General features: G+C 37.4%; 1 protein-coding gene across 1 annotated transcript; it reads left to right on the top strand.

Annotated features, from left to right (window-relative positions):
* The first annotated feature begins 3,561 nt into the window (after positions 1-3,561).
* On the top strand, positions 3,562-5,173 carry LOC109005511 (GATA transcription factor 18-like). Its single transcript, XM_018984483.2, has 2 exons — positions 3,562-4,485; positions 4,635-5,173. The coding sequence occupies exons 1-2, from the start codon at positions 4,045-4,047 to the stop codon at positions 4,938-4,940; spliced, it is 747 nt and encodes a 248-aa protein (XP_018840028.1). The 5' UTR covers positions 3,562-4,044; the 3' UTR covers positions 4,941-5,173.
* The last annotated feature ends 11,679 nt before the right edge of the window (positions 5,174-16,852 follow it).

The following is a 16,852-nucleotide window of genomic DNA, read 5'->3' on the forward strand; positions in this document are numbered from 1 at the left end:
TTCATTTGATCAAATTGTTTCACATATCACATCCTTGATCAATATCGATCACTGCGCAATTGATCTGCAGACCAAAACCACCAAATCAAAAAGATGAATGGATGGATGGATGCTCGAGATGCTGAAACAAAATGATGGGTATATAGAATATATATCCGTGGACGTAGCTTTTGAGAAGATGCATGCACATGGGAATTGTGGCTAAAGATCATCAGTAGCTGAGCCAAAGCAATTCCTAGCTATTCAGCCAATAATTAGTAGTACTAGAGAAAAAGCAAGCTGGCTGATATTGGCCGATCGAATAGGCCGTGCCATAAATGCATGCTCGAGGAGATCAACACACACATATATATATTTATACGATCCTGCATGTAATAGTAATAAGGTACATTTATATATATACGTTCTGACACAAAGTAATTATTGAGCCTCGTTCTATATATTTGAACTCCAGATCATCATCAATATTGTATATCCACGTACCTATTCCACTGTATCGTTTCTTACATGTATGCCCGCCAAATAAGGAAGATTGGTGATGAAAAAAGGGACAGACAACTTTGTTTTTTTTTTTTTTTAATAATTAAAAAAAAAAACACAGAACATTAAACTCAGTAACATTTAAACAAAGCTCCTGACCATATGAAAAAGTAGGGAGAAGAGAGAGAGAGAGAGGGGTTATTTCCATTGGCTATAGGTCTAAAGTGGCTAGACCTCCTTAGAGGAGACAATTAGGGGGTACAGTGTTTCTTTGGTCATCACACTGACAGGAACTTATCTTTCATATTATATATAGGGCGGCTTATGTATTAGAGGCTTCTTCTCCTACAACCCCTTTTCTAAATGCTGGTCCACAGCTAGCTAGCCAGCTCTCTCTCATTTTTCGCCTTTTTCTTTTCTCTACAGCACTTAAATAGTATTACTTTCCCCAAATCTCAGTCAACAACAAGATCACTAGACCAATCCCAGACCACCTAGCCAAATATAAAAGAGAAAAAACAACATATGCATGAGAGAGGGATCTAGAGAGACAAACATTCCAGTTGTATCTCGTTGCTTTTGAGGAATGTAGTTTTTATGTCTTCCAAAGCTCATTAATTATAAGAATAATATTAATAATTATTTTATATGGTTTATACCTCTACGGCTCTAGTAATTTAAACACATTTGCATGCATGCATGCATGCAAGGAAAATATCCCCCCCACGAAGCCCACGTGGCGCTTTGATTAGCGATAACATAATTATTATTTTTGTTTATTTATTGGTTTTCGTCTGCTTTAGGCAGCAGATACGATCAGCTTATACCTTGGAAAAGTTGGAAGGATTAGGAATTACCAAAACCAAACGGGTCCCACCAAATCCAACGAGCCACATAACATCATGATTAAGTAGTGCCATCTAAATCAACGTGCGTCCAAATCCATAGTGGAGCGTGATCGAAGAGGCGGAGAACCTTAATTACTTCTTGTTGCTTCGGATGATCATGATCAAATCCCAGAGTTTCATTAAAAAGAGTACAAACAGAGATTCTCATTAAGTACTGAGATTTTTATTGGCATCAGAGCGTATATAGGCCGAGAGATCGAGGAGCGTACGTACGTGTACGTGTCGAACACAGCCATGCATGAGCGAAACGAGAAGAAGGGAACTTAGACTAACGTGGAATGAGGTCGCGTAGGGATGCGAGCAAATGCATGTGAATTATGAAAAATGGCTATATATAAAAGTATTCTCTCAAGTGTCTTGGGTTACTCGTAGTAGTTTATGCTTAGTTCGTTGTTTACAAAGCGAAATGGAGGGGCATCTTTTGGAAAGCGGTAGGCGGTCGTTCCCGTTTGTCGAACTGTACATGGCTCACCAATCTCTAGACGATCTGATTCTCTCCTCTCTCCTCTCTCCTCTGATCTCTTCCAGGATGTTTTTTTGAATCTTTTGATCGAATGGGGTCGATATTCCAGAGAAGTTTGTTCGGACTTGGCCATGATGAATGTGGGGTCGTCGTCTTTTTATAATTTCTTTACTGTTTTTAGTTTTGGTTTTAGCTAATATTTTTGTATTTTTTTTTTGTTCACGAAATTTTTGACCATTTTCTCTTTTGAGTTTGTATCTTTGACCCAAGAGATCTCCCACTCTCACGCTAAGCCAAGAGGAAGAAACAGATGTTGCTTTGATGATTGCAGAGTATCACATTTGGGATACCTTTTATGCTTTTTCTCTCTCTATCTATCTATCTCTCTAATCTTTTTTGTTTCAATTCTCTCTGATCAAAATCTTCGGATTTTCCACTATTACTGCTGCGACTACCCACAAAAAGCTAGAATAACTTGTTGTGATGGGGGGTATTGGAATCGGGAATTGGGGTGGGATTATGATGATCATGACCAAATTGGCTTTGCTCGGTTTCACGTGATTCCCACGGTACGGCTACTGCTTGTGGTAAGCTCAAAACTGGCTGTTGTTGTTCTTTTGTTTGGGATTTTGACCGATTTGACGCCCTATAACAACTTACGGAGTTGTTGGTTGTACTCAACACTGTTTTATAAATAAGTGGCCATCGTTCTGTTTATTTAAAAAAAATAAAAAGAAAGAAAATACTTCAGTTGTTCAGCCTTTCACATGAAATTATTGCCATTCCACAAGCGTCCAAAAGAGCGTCAAAATGACCACTTTACTACAGCCATTTTTTTTTTCCCCTTCGCTCTTTTACTTTATTTGTCCAATTAGGAATAGAAATGTGGATGCAGATGATCCCCGGATTTTAGTCCCAAAATGTTTACAGTTGTATTTCCTTGCATTTTATGTCTCGTAATCTAATTGAAGGGATCATCTTTAACTCTCTCTCTCTGGTCTTTGTGACCCACTTCTCTATGTACGAACACAATCTCCTTGTGTATTATTCCAATTAGTATACTAAAAAAATGAGAACAAATATACTGTGGGCAGGGGCAAATGTGACATCTGGGTGGGGTGAGGGAGAGGACTATTCCATTTTCCTTGGGAGGGTGGCAGTGACAGAACAGAGAGAGAGAGAGAGAGAGAGAGAGAGAGGCAGAGATACGGATACGGACAGAGGTTTTGATGTATTGGGTTTGAGACTCTCATTAGTCCTCGTGATCGGAGAAGGCAGATCCATGGAAGACTGTTCCCTCTCCCTCCCTAGTCACGTGGGCTCTTTTGACTATCCAATCACCTCTCTCTCTCTCATACAAGCATTGTTACGAGCTCTTCAATACATCTCTATCTTTGTATATAAACGATCACAGAGCCTCTCGGGTATAAATTGAATTGAATCGCAACAAGTGATAAACTTGTGCCAGTTACAAAACACTGTCACAGATCTAAAGATTAGATTTTTACATACACTTGTTCATATACATCTGCTGCCTGCATATATATGCCTACGACCACCACTACCACACTGACTGATCACCACTGACTAGATAACTCAGTAGTACTCCCCGCTTTCTATCTCTAACACTCTCTCTCCACAACACATGCAAATTGGGTCCCTCTGATCTCTCTCTCTCTCTGGCTTATTATATCTCACACACACACTTCTCTCTCTCTCTATACTTGTGTATACTTGTGTGTATATCCCTCTATTCGCATTTCACGACAACCCTGGACTGCAGCTGCTGACTCGTATTTCGCCATTTTATTATTGCTAGCTTATAAAGCTACCGGACAACTCCCCTTCCTGATCATCACTTCTCATCCCCTCTCGTACCATTCAACCTCTTTCGCATCTTAAGTTTTTTTCAAACTTAATATTATTACATCTACCTATATCAACAGTAACTCTTTTGGTTCGTACTACTCTTTCCTCAAACTCCTACTATAAACTCGGTCTCGATCCCCATTGTGATTGCCATTCCCTTCTCTACGGCCTCCTCCTCCTCTTCACAACCCTTCTCTTTGTACCTTTGCTTGCGTTCTAAAAGATCTATTTGATCTTCATTTCTTTACATAGTTTTGGATTTGAGAGAGAAGAAGATCGGTCCCCTTTGCCATTAACAGATACTGAGATAAAGAAAAGAAAGAAATGATGCACCGCTGCAGCGATGCTCAAGGGAACATGGTGGGGCCTTGTTCTTGTGGTCTGTTTCACAGCCAAAGCAATTCCTTCTCCATGCTATTCTCCATGCCCGACCATATTCCTGATGAGAATTCCGAAATGTATTCCTTCACTTCGTCGTCTGCTTCAGTGGATTGCACCCTCTCTTTAGGAACCCCATCTACTCGTCTAACCGAAGATGAGGAAAAGCGACGGCGCTCTGGTTCCTCAGTGTCCAAGTACTCTTGCTGGGACGTGTTACAGAACAAACATTCACCTTCATCAGCACCTCAAACTTACAAGACTTCCCGTGGAGGCAGTAATGCTAGCAGCAGCAACTCGGTCAATGATTCTCTCCTCGCTCGCCGTTGTGCTAACTGTGACACCACTTCCACACCCCTTTGGAGGAATGGTCCAAGAGGCCCAAAGGTGCTCTTATCATGATCGCTTTGTTTCTTGTTTGTGACAAAAAATCTTTTTCATTATGCTCATCTACTTGACTTTTGTCTACTGGTTTTACAATATTTTCAAATTTTCACTTTATTGATTTTTGAGGAATATCTGTTTGTGAATTGCAGTCGCTATGCAATGCTTGTGGGATTCGATTCAAGAAGGAAGAGAGGAGAGCCACTGCTGCGGCCACCAGCAATGGTGGTTCCCCAGGACTAATGGAGCCAAATCACATCCTCGGCCACCACAACAATTCATGGTATGCCCATTCACAGACCCAGAAAATGCCGTGCTTTGCCCCAGCTGCCATTGGCAACGAGTTCCCTTTCATTGAAGACAATGACAGGGATTCCGATACCGGCATTCCCTTCCTTTCTTGGCATCTCAATGTCACCGATCGGCCGAGTACTCTCGTCCATGACTTCACTAGATGAATAAATTAACGGCGAAGACCCTGCAACTTTCTTATTACCCATAACGTATCACGATGATCATGGTGTTGAAGATGTTGATGGCGATGGTTTATAGATTTGTCAAATTCTTTTTTTCCCTTTTCTTTTTAATCTCTTGGTTGCTGCTTCCTTTTCTCCCTCTTAGATAGATGAAGTGAGAACGGGCTTATTCTATGTTCTTTGTTTGCTTTTGATCTTTAAGTTTCTTTCTATAACGTCTTTCTCTCTCCCAGTTTCAAAACTATATACCTGGCTACCTTTTGTTGGTTTAGTACTTTCCTGACTACCTGATCACGATGATCATATATATATATATATATATATATATATATATATAAATATGCTGATCGCCATGATCATTTTGGTGTTTGATAACGACACAGACCCTATTGCCGATCGAGGAAAAAGAAAGAAGAAGAAGAAACCGACAAACCCTATAATTGGTACTAATTAAATCTGAACTGCAAGTTTAGCTTACATGAATCTGTAGCTTCCTACATTTGTACTGCATTAATCATATATCTCTTTCCCTCGATTTCATAACTGAGCGAGATGGCGATTGTGCTCTACATTTAATTCTGGGTTGCAAATATTGATGGTCCAATGCCCATGTTCGATCACTGTGTGCTGTGTTCTTTCTGAAGGGGACACTGTGCGGTCCCGGAAAATGAAATCTGTTTGTCTTTTAGGTGTAGCGTCAAAGCTTACCGTCCAACTGGTTCAGTACTCTATATATATATATAATATATATATATATATATATATATATATATATAGTTACATGATGTTGGGACCTCTTAGCAATTCTCCTTGACTGTTGTATATACATATGTTTTAGATGTGGAAATAATTAATTTCTAGCTTAATTCTCTAGCATTATATCATGCTCTGACTAGCTAGTACTATTAATTCTAACATGTATATATTAACAGATATTCTGTAATTTGACATTATATATTATTTGGGTGATAATCGATCAAAATGAAACTACGGACTTAGATCATTTTTTCATGTTTGGCAGTTTAAGAACTGTCATGTTTATAAGCACGTACATACATTATTTAGGATAAACAGCTAGCTAGCATGATTGTGTTTAGATACGTACAGTGGTTTACAATTTTGAACCTACTCATGTTAATTATCAAAGTACTATGGAATTGGATATTAATTCATATGATCTAAGCTATCTGTATAGTACTTTGGCATGTACTTCGCTTGATATGAAAGGTTTAATTTCTATCCTCTTTGCATTAATAAAGTATTCATGAAATTCTTAATTGTTAGTGCATTAATTCAGCTGCATATGTAGCCTTGATCTGGAGGACATAGATCGATCATGCATTGCCACTTCATATATGTTTGGTGTTATATGAAAAGCTAGCCTTCCAAGGAATTAAGCTCCATATATCATGACTTGGGTTCTGTGTTTAATCAGCAACAACCGTGAAAATTTTCTGAATCACGTGTGCAAATTATGAGTAATTTCCTCCATTTAAAATATAATTATAAATGTCTTGTTTCATAATTTTATATTTTGTTATTTTCAATCACCATCTAAGAGCACTGACAATGTCGGAGTTGGAGTGCCCATCTACCTCCGACTCCAACTTCAATCAAGTCTAAGTCGGAGTTAGATTTGAGTTTTTTTATTGGACTTTTTTTCTTAACTCATTTGAAATTTCAACTTGATATTTTTATGCTCTCACTTATTAGATTGGGTTTCCAGATTTCAATTTTTTAAAAAAATATTTTTTCAAATTTCAATTTTATTAAAATATAACCAAAAATAAAAAAAATAAATCATTGTACAAATTAATATTATTATACATTCGTATTATATGTTATTATATATTAATGTTTATTCATTAGTATTACATGTTATTACATATTGATACTAATGTATACATGTTATTACACATTCGTATTATACATTACTAGCACAAGTTATTATACTTTAGTTATTATACATTAGTATTATATACTATTATAAATTTATATATTTGTGTTTATACATAATACATTAGCTAGTGTTAAATATTATTAAACATTAGTTATTATATAATTAGTATTACATGTTATTATATATTAGTGTTTATACATTAATTGTTATTATACATTAGTGTTAGATGATAGTAATAGTTGATAGTATAGTGTTTACATATACTAAACTATTATTAGTCAATTTATATTATAGTATAAGTATATTATTTTATAATAATTTACTCATACTAGTATATTATTGAATTTAACTAACTATATAAATTATAATTATATAATATATATGATTAATATATCAAAAATACATCTATTTTTATAAAATATGAACAATATCAAAATTGGAGTCGGAGTTGGAGTTGGATAATCAGAGTCAGAGTTAGAGTCAGTATATCGCTATTTCCGACTCCGACTCTGACTTATCAGAGCGGAGTCAGTGCAGAGTCGAGTTTTTAGATTTTTGCTTAACCCTAATCATATCTATAAAAGTTACACATTTTAAATATTTGTCTATTTAAGTGTCGAGCCTGTAAGTTTAGTTAAAACATGTCATGATTATATTAAAATAACAAAATATAAGATAACTAATAACATTATTCTAGTTCATTTCGCTTGAAACACAATCTAATTGGAGAGAGAGAGAGAGAGAGAGAGAGAGAGAGAGAGAGAGAGAGAGATACCTGAAAAAGTTTAGAGGACAGTGGGGTAGCAGAGCCCATGGGCCATGATCAGCTGAGTAGAGAATAATCCAAAAGAGAAGAAAACATCTCACCTGAGTCAAGCCCAACCATTTCAATTTTTGACCTACAAATTACCTCAATTGAGCCAACGTACGTACGGAAGACAGATTGGTCATCAACCTGCCTCTCACCCGATCGACCACTGAATCCATATCAAGGGTAATAGATATGATCTTAATTATTTATGATTTGAGATCAAAGTGCTGGACCAAAACCCCATCTCACACTTTAATTTTCGTTTTCCTCTCTCTCTTATTTAATGCATAAATCTGTCATTATTCTGTCATATATCTCACACTTATAATTTTTTTATAAAATGTGAAGATGTTTTTCATATGATGTAGAGTGGTAAATAGTAGCTAATGAGAATAATTTTGACAATTGGTATAGAGTCATTCTACTTATAATTCATACACTACACATCACGTACATTTGATTTTTTTTAATGAGTGATGTTACTCATCATCCCACACCACACAATTTACATATTTTAAAATTATTTTTTATTTTATTTTATTATTGTTAAACTAATTGAATTGTTCTACTTATCATCCATACACCACATACTTATGGTATGTGAGGAATGATAAATAGAATTAGTCGTTTTATATTCTTACTAAACTAAAGGAATTCTTCTACTCATCATCTCTCTATACACCACACATTTAATAAGAGAAAAAAAATCATGTGTGATGTAGAGATGATGAGTAGAATTTTTCTTAGTATAAATACTCATTGGTCAGATTGGGTCAAGAAAATTTTAAACTTGGGACAAGATTAGTTCCTCTACTCATAAAAGTTATATATACTGTTGAGTTTAAATCACTATTATTATATTAAATCATTATTTATCTCAAAATTTTAAAGATATAATTTAATTATTTATCTTATATTCATAACATATTAAACCTTACAACATTATAGAATTGCTACGAAAAGGCAAACAAAAATGAAATCAAAATTATAATTATAATAACCTAGCTCCCTGCAGAGCCAAATTAAACCTTTCGTTCTTTTTTTTATTTAATTTGTCTTATTCTTTTGTGTTTCACCTTCTTTACTCTTCTTGTACTTTAATGACATAACTTTCTTAGATTCGTTGATTGCTCAACTAAAAAAGAGAGAAAGGGAACAGAGGAAGAATGCAAGACAAAAAGAGAAAGCTAGACATCGATAAGATTCACCGCAAAGGCCATTCCTGCATGGATTAATAAAGATTGCAGGGGTTAAACCCTACACGTTGGAGATCGAACCAAGAATTTTCACGAACTTCTAGGTTCCATTGGAGACCTTCAAGGCACCCAAAAAAGGCCTAAATCCAAAGCCCTGACTAACCTAGCAAGCCCATGGTGGTCCTGATGCACAGTTTCACCACCAAAAGCATCGTGACTTGGCAATTCTATAACACACATATTGGGATTTACACAGAAAACTAGCTCACTTAGAGGGAAGCACTTCCAGATATATAGGGGAAGAGAAGAGACTAGAGAGAAAAAGGAAAATTAGGGTTTCAGATACTTTACAATATTTTCCATTTTGTGCATAAACTTAGAAATGGAAAAAGGTCATGGGCCAACTGCTGGACTCAAATAAAGACTAGACTAATGGACTAATAACAGGAAATCAAATAAAACTGAAAAATGATGGATAATGGCCCACACGACACAAGACTCTACAAATCAACTAGGACTCTCAACAATTAACTCTGGGCTTAGCCCTTACAAATTAATCCAACGAATGCTGACTCAATAACCCAGTCCATTGACTTGAAACTCCCATTTAGTTCAACACTTCACTTTCGTTCCCACCCATCTGCACTTCACTTCAAACACTTACTTCACACACGTGCACTCGGTTTCTTCATCCTCACTTCCAACCCTTTCCTTCAACAAAGCTTCTCCCCTAGGGTTCGGCCACCCCTGTTACATAACCTTCCTCTTTTAAAAATCCTTGCCCTCAAGGTGTGGAAACGTCTCCTTAAGCTTCGAATATCCCTCCCAAGTAGCATCGGTGTTGTCTTGGCCGTGCCACTTCACCAATAATTCCACCCGTGCCCTATTTCCCACCTTAACCATCCTTCTACGGAGCACTTCCTCTTGTTATGGGCGGAGAATTCCATGGTCATCAACAGGAGGCAGCGACAGTATGGCCACTGCTTTTGATCCTATTTTCTTCTTTAATTGGGATACATGAAATGTGGGATGAATTCTTGATGTTGTTGGCAAATCCAATGTATAGGCCATGACTCCTACCTTCTTCAACACCTTGTATGGCCCGAAATACGTGGGAGCCAATTTGAGGTTCCATCGATGGGCCACTGAGGATTGACGGTACGGCTGCAACCTTAGGTATACCCAATCCCCCTCCTCAAATTGTTGTTCTATTCTATTGAGATCTGCATACTTTTTCATTCTATTTTTTGCATGTTGCAAGTTTTGTTTAAGAATATTGAATATCTGATATCTGCTTCATAGTGTGTGATCCATTGTTTCCGTGTTTGAGGTGCCGGGGATGTAGTCTAGTATATGGGGTGGGGGGGTACCCATAGAGAGCTTCATAGGGTGTAACTTTGGTAGACAAATGTTGAGTGGAGTTGTACCACCACTCAACCAGTGGGATCCACACTGACCAATCCTTAGGTCGATCTCCCATAAAGCACCGCAAGTAATTTTCCACTGTCTTGTTTACAGCCTCGATTGACCATCAGTTTGAGGATGGTATGAGGTGCTCATGTTCATCTGGACCCCTTGCAACTTCAAAATTTCTTGCCAAAATTAACTTGTAAAAGTAGTATCCCTGTCGGACACAATCGATTGGGGCAGATTGTGTAGCTTAAAAATGTTTTTCGTAAAAGAATCAACCACTGTTTTAGCTGTATAGGGGTGTTTCAAGGGTACAAAGTGGCCATACTTAGTCAAACGGTCCACTACCACCCTCAAGCTATTGTAGCCTTGGGAGTTGGGTAAGCCCTCAATAAAATCTATGGATATGTGTGTCCATGGTTGAGAGGGAATGGGTAATGGTTATAGCAAGCCATTTGGCAAACAATTATTGGCCTTGACTCTTTGGCATAAGTCACACTCCTTAACAAACAATTTGAGGTCTCGCTTCATTCTTGGCCACTAAAGGTTCATTCTCATCCTTGGATACCCCCCGCTGCTGTGAAATAGCTCAAACAACCTATTTTTAAACTCTACATGATTAAGGATGTAGAGTCCGTTCTTGTATAACAGCAACCCTTCCTTGGCTGCATAACTGGGGCCCAACTTTCCCTATAAACAGCTTTGTAGGATGGTCTTCAAGTGCTCGTCAGTCTCATATGCCTTTTTCAACTCATCTACCCACTCTACAATAGGAAAAGGGATTAGCATCAACGTCCCTTCTTCACACTTGTCCTTCCTTGATAGGGCATTCGCAACCCAGTTTTCATCCCCTCTCTTGTACTCAACAATAATCCATCTTTGTTGCATGACAATACCCACGTTTTGGTCCAACAAGTGCTTCAGACTTTGCTAGTCCTTCTTGACTACAAAGGTTCTTCCCAACAAGTAGGGCCGCCATTTTAGGACTACTGAAACAAGAGCAAACAATTCATTCTAGTAGGTTGACATTGAAAGTGCTCTTCCCTTTAAAGCTTAGGTGAAAAATGCAATTGACTGCCCCCTTTGCATTAAAATAGCCCCCATTGCTGTTCCCAATACATCACACTCAATTATAAAAGGTAGAGTGAAGTCGGGTAATGCCAATACCAGAGGTTGGATAACAACCTCTTTAAACTTGTCAAAGGCTACTTTAGACTCTTCAGTCCATTGAAATCCATCGTTTTTAAGCATTCTGGTCAAAAGGGATGCAATTCTTCCATAACCCCATATAAATCTACGGTAGTAGCTCGTTAGCCCCAAAAAGCCCCTCATGGCTTTTAGGAATTTTGGTAAGGGCCACACAACCATGGCCTTTAGCTTGTCAGGATTCGCTTTGACCCTCGTTTCTGAAATTACATGGCCTAAATAGGCTACCTCCTTACACCCAAAGCATGACTTGGATTTTTTTGCAAACAACTGGTGCTGTTTTAGAGTCTCCAAAGTGACTCTAAGGTGACCGACATGCTCCCTCCTTCATGAGACTTTGGAAGGTAGATGGAGCTTTGGTAAGCCCAAATGACATTACTAGGAACTCATAATGTCCCTCATGAGTCTTAAAAGCAGTTTTTGACACATCCTTGGATTTAACCAGGATTTAGTGATAACCGGACCTCAAATCCGGCTTTGAGAAAATGATTGAACCTTGTAACTCATTCATTAATTCCTCTACCATCAGAATATGGAATTTATCTTTAATAGTGACACTGTTCAAGCCCATGTAATCAACACATAGCCATCACGTCCCATCCGTCTTTCTAACTAACAACACCGGGGAAGAGTAGGGACTTTGGCTTTGTTTAATTACCCATATTTTCAGCAGTTCTTGGAAAAATTTTTCAATCTCATCCTTTTGGTAATAGAAACAACAATAAAGTCGTATAGAGATAGATTTGGACTCGGGTAATAGGTTGATAGCGTGGTCATGGGTACGGGGAGGTGGGAGCCTTTTAGGTTCAGAAAATACATCATCAAACTGTTGTAAAAATTTTTGTATTATGGTTAGAATCTCATTTCTAGCTTGTCACCAAGTGGGGTGCTCTTCTTCCAATAATTGCAAGATTATCCTGTTGCTTTCAAGTTTATTCAACTTGTTTAGAGTTCCTTCCTCAATCATCTTAGCCATTGTCAAACCATGTAATTTAACCTCTTGATCCCCACAAGAAAATTGCATAGTAAACTTCTCAAAATCCCAGAACACATTCTCTAACACCCGCAGCCTCTTAATCCCAAGCACCCTATCAGATCCAGCTAGCACCAACACTTGTAATTCTAAGGAAAAAACAGTTCCCTGGATTACCACCTTCACTCCACTGCAGCTCCTTTCACTAAGGATAATTTCCCCATTAGCAACTCTCACTTTTACCACGTTCTTGTCTTTTAACTGTAAGTTGGTTCTTTTGAGTATGGTGGGGTCCAAGAAATTATGGGTGGAGCCCATATCAATAAGTATAGTCACCCACTGAGTGCCAATTCTCCCCTTCACTCTCATTGTCCTAGTGTTGTGGGTTCTAGTTATGGCATGCAATGAAATGTCTGGATTGGGTTGAGCAGTACACAAGTCTAAGGGTTGAATGGGCTCTTCTTTAGTTTCACATGGATCTTCTTCAAACTGTCCACTACTTTCACTGTTCCATACTACATCCTCCAATATGTAAAGCTTGGGGTTTTGACATTTATGTCTCGGTACCCATTTGCCATCACAATGATAACATAGGCATTTTGTCCACCTCTCTTTCCTTTGGGTTTGGTTTATTTTGTGTATGGTAAAGTTTGGTTTGGGTTTGAAACTCTCGGCTAGTTGGTGTGGATTTTTTAAAATTCCTGGATTTGGTGAGTAGGTTAGGTTGGATCTTGGGTGTTTTTTGGAGATGTTTAATTTTTCTTCTTGAATCTTTGCTAAACTGAAGGCAGAGATAAGATTGGTGGGATTAAACATTCTCATTGTTAAGCGAATCTCGTCCCTTAACCCACTAAAAACATAACTAAGTTTGTGGGCATCAGACAACCCATGTAATGTTTGATAGTGTTTCAAACTTGGCTTGGTAATCTTCCACAGTACCTGACTGTCTCAACCTAGTGAGCGCTTCTGTGGGGTCGTCATAAGCATTTGGATTGAACCTAATAAGCAAAGCCTTCGTAAAGGCATCCCAGTTTAGAATTTGGCCACTGTCCTTCATATCTTGGAACCAAATTAATGTCCTACCTTCCATGTGAAAAGAGGTCAATCGTACCCTTTGTTGTGGAGCAGTGTTATAAAAAAAAAAAAAAAAAGTGATTAGCCTTGTAAATCCAACTTGCAGGGTCATCTCCATTGAAAAGTAGAAAGTCAAGCCTCACTGTTCTTAGTTGAATATCACCCATGTGCATGTTGTGCAGGTGCTGCTGCTGTTGATGTGGATGGATTTTTTGCGATTGCTGAAATGGTGGCTAAGAATAGGTCTGATGCTGCTACTATTGCAACTATAGGGATCTTGATTCATCCCTTGGTGGGCCCCCGTCAGAAGCCTCACTATTATGGTTGCTATTTGTATTTCTTTTCTACATTTCTACCGTAAGGATGGCTAATTGTTGTATTATCTCATTTTGTGTCTTGAGAGTTGCCAAGTTGATGTCCATATGAGAAAACCTAGCATAAGTAGACTTTTTCAGTTTTTGATTACTTTTTCAGATATAGAGAAAATGAGAAGAGAATAGAGAGAAAAGGGAAAATTAGGGTTTTGATTACTTTTCAAATGCTTTACAATATTTACCATTTCGTGCATATACTCAGAAATTGAAAAAGGTCATGGGCCTACTGCTGGCTCAAATAAAGATTAGACTAATGGACTGATAACAGGAAATAAGATAAAACTAGAAAATGATGGATAATGGCCCACATGGCCCAAGACTCTATTAATCAACTAGGACTCTTAACAATTGACTATGGGTTCAGCCCTTACAAATTAACTCAACGAATACTGACTCAATAACGCCCATTGACTTAAAACTCCCCTTCAGTTCAACACTTCACTTTCGTTCACACCCATCTGCACTTCACTTCAAACACTTACTTCACACACGTGCACTCAATTCTTCATCCTTACTTCCAGCCCCTTCCTTCAACAGAGCTTCTTTCCTAAGGTTCCTCCACCATCGTTACAAATTCCAAGCGGGAGCTCTCACTCAGAAATACCCCATTTATGTGAAGGATGTTGTGAAAAGAATGACAAACAAAGCAAATCAATCCAAACACAATCAGATTAATCACACAACACAAATTAACGTGGTTCGACAATGTGCCTACATCCATAGAATTGCAGATGGTTTTATTATACTAAGAAATCACAAATAAACTTTGGAGAGAAATCTCACTATTCAAACCACTCATGGTGTACTAAACTGTTCATCAAATATATATTTATAGTGTTACACAACAGAAACCCTAATTTTCACTTTTCTGTATTATTTACTCAAGTGGAATGTCGAGCGCACCTTGAGCAAGATCTCTGCCCGATGTTCGCTTGAACTACCTATTGAGCGAGACTCGAGCGAATTCTCTGCTTGAGCTTCGAACAAGCCATCTGTCAGCGAACGTCAACTGAACTTTTTGCCTAGCGCTTTTTTTGAGTGCAAATAGTGCCAAAACTTATCGGCCCAAGCCTCCTTGAAAATCCACCAAAAACCTATAACACATTTTTGTCGAGTCAGGTCATCAAATCGGACTGACACACCAATAAACTAGGCTCCACAAATCTAACATCCCTCCTCTTCTTCGATGGCCCCATCATCGATAAGACCGATCGTTCTTCAGCTTTCCAAGCCGAGTGCTTGGCTATGGGGTTGAGAGGTGCACCTTGGTTGGGCTCACCTATTAAGGAATGGTGTTCACAAATCTAAATGTTATATATAATATATAATTCTTTCTACTCATCATCTCTACATCACACCACACTACATTTTTTATTTTACTATTTCTAAACTAAAAGATTAATTATTCGACTTATCATTCATATATTACATATTTAATATATACAATTAAAAAAAAAATTAAATCTGACCCATCAAAATTAATAGCCATATATATATTGGTGGTAAAGTTTTTGAATTTTTTTTTATAAACCATGTATAAAAAAAAGGTCAGTGTATGGTATTGGCCGGGCATGTTTGTTTATTTCATGTGTTTCTTAAAATCTTCAAATGAATTTTGATCCTATTAAGTTGGTTTGTTCTGATCATTATTAAATAAATACAATTGGATTCAGACATCTTAAATGTTGATTGATTTTATATTTACACTTCCCAAATCTTGGAATTTGATAATTGCATGTGTTATAGTACTCATGTTATGCATATACATATTTTATGTTCTCTTCGATTATTAGTGTGATACAGTTCGTAGATAGAGGCCAGGTTTCTTTAAGACTGAGGATCATCAGCACTTTGTCACGATCATGTGTCGAGTAATACATGTCACATGGTAGCTAGATCACATAACAACACATGACTAGCTATAGCTAGCACGGAACTTCTAAAGGTTCTTTTCGTCGGTAGGAATAAGGCTGCTTTTTTAAGAAGAAAAACGCACCCCGTACATTAATATACACAGGGAATTACGAAGTTATGGAGCGCTGCTGGCCGGGATGGTCAGGCAACGTCTACTCAATCCTCATGATCAAATTCTTACAGTTTTCTCGAAGATCTTATGAGTTCACGTTTGGCAAGATCTTATACTTGTCTAATCAAATATTATATGCATCCCGGCCCCAAGTTGCTAGCAATGATGCTGGCTCCATATGATATGCACGTCATTTTAAACCACAAAGCTGACACAAAGACGTAGGTAGGATGTGGTTGATCAAATATTAATTAGTAAGAAGCTGGCATGGGCAGTTGATCAAAGCCAAACCTAACCTCTGGACATCCATCCATTTATAGATCATGACAACAAGAATAAGCTATATATGCATAACCATATATGATCAATCATGTGACTTTGAGTAAACAAATAAAAACCCTAAAGTTAAAAGTGTCTTTCGTGCAAGCAACCCTATAATCAGCCTCCACCTAATTAACATCATACGTATTATATTCATGTGCTGGCTTTCACTTTCACTTACCTAATATTAACCCCACTTCTACAATATCGTACGTCATTTATTAATCCTTCAATATACATATTTTCAAGCGGATTTTTATAGCACACTTAGTAAAATGTTTATATAACATAATTTAATTTAAAAGATAAATTTTAAATTTTACAAATCAAATCTTACCATTTAAGTGATCATATACTAAATATATAGTGTCACCAGTTCGAGAATAGAATAATTTAATAAATAATTCTTAAAATTCTTATATGATAGTTTATACGTATACATGGTAGTACGATAGCTAGACACAAATAATATATACCACTGTGCGTGGTTTATATAGGACATGGAACATGGCTTACGTACCCCGATCATCAGATTGATTAATTATATACCTTGCAGTCTACGTATATATATAAGTGGCTATCCGTATTAACTGAAAGATTGCA

This window comes from Juglans regia, chromosome 7 (assembly GCF_001411555.2).
Source record: "Juglans regia cultivar Chandler chromosome 7, Walnut 2.0, whole genome shotgun sequence".
NCBI classification, from domain to species: domain Eukaryota; kingdom Viridiplantae; phylum Streptophyta; class Magnoliopsida; order Fagales; family Juglandaceae; genus Juglans; species Juglans regia.

Coding starts and splice junctions, on each gene's coding strand:
- LOC109005511 (XM_018984483.2), top strand. CDS start 4,045: ATGATGCACCGCTGCAGCGATGCTCAAGGGAACATGGTGGGGCCTTGT. Junction 4,486..4,634: donor ATGGTCCAAGAGGCCCAAAG/GTGCTCTTATCA, acceptor TGTGAATTGCAG/TCGCTATGCAATGCTTGTGG.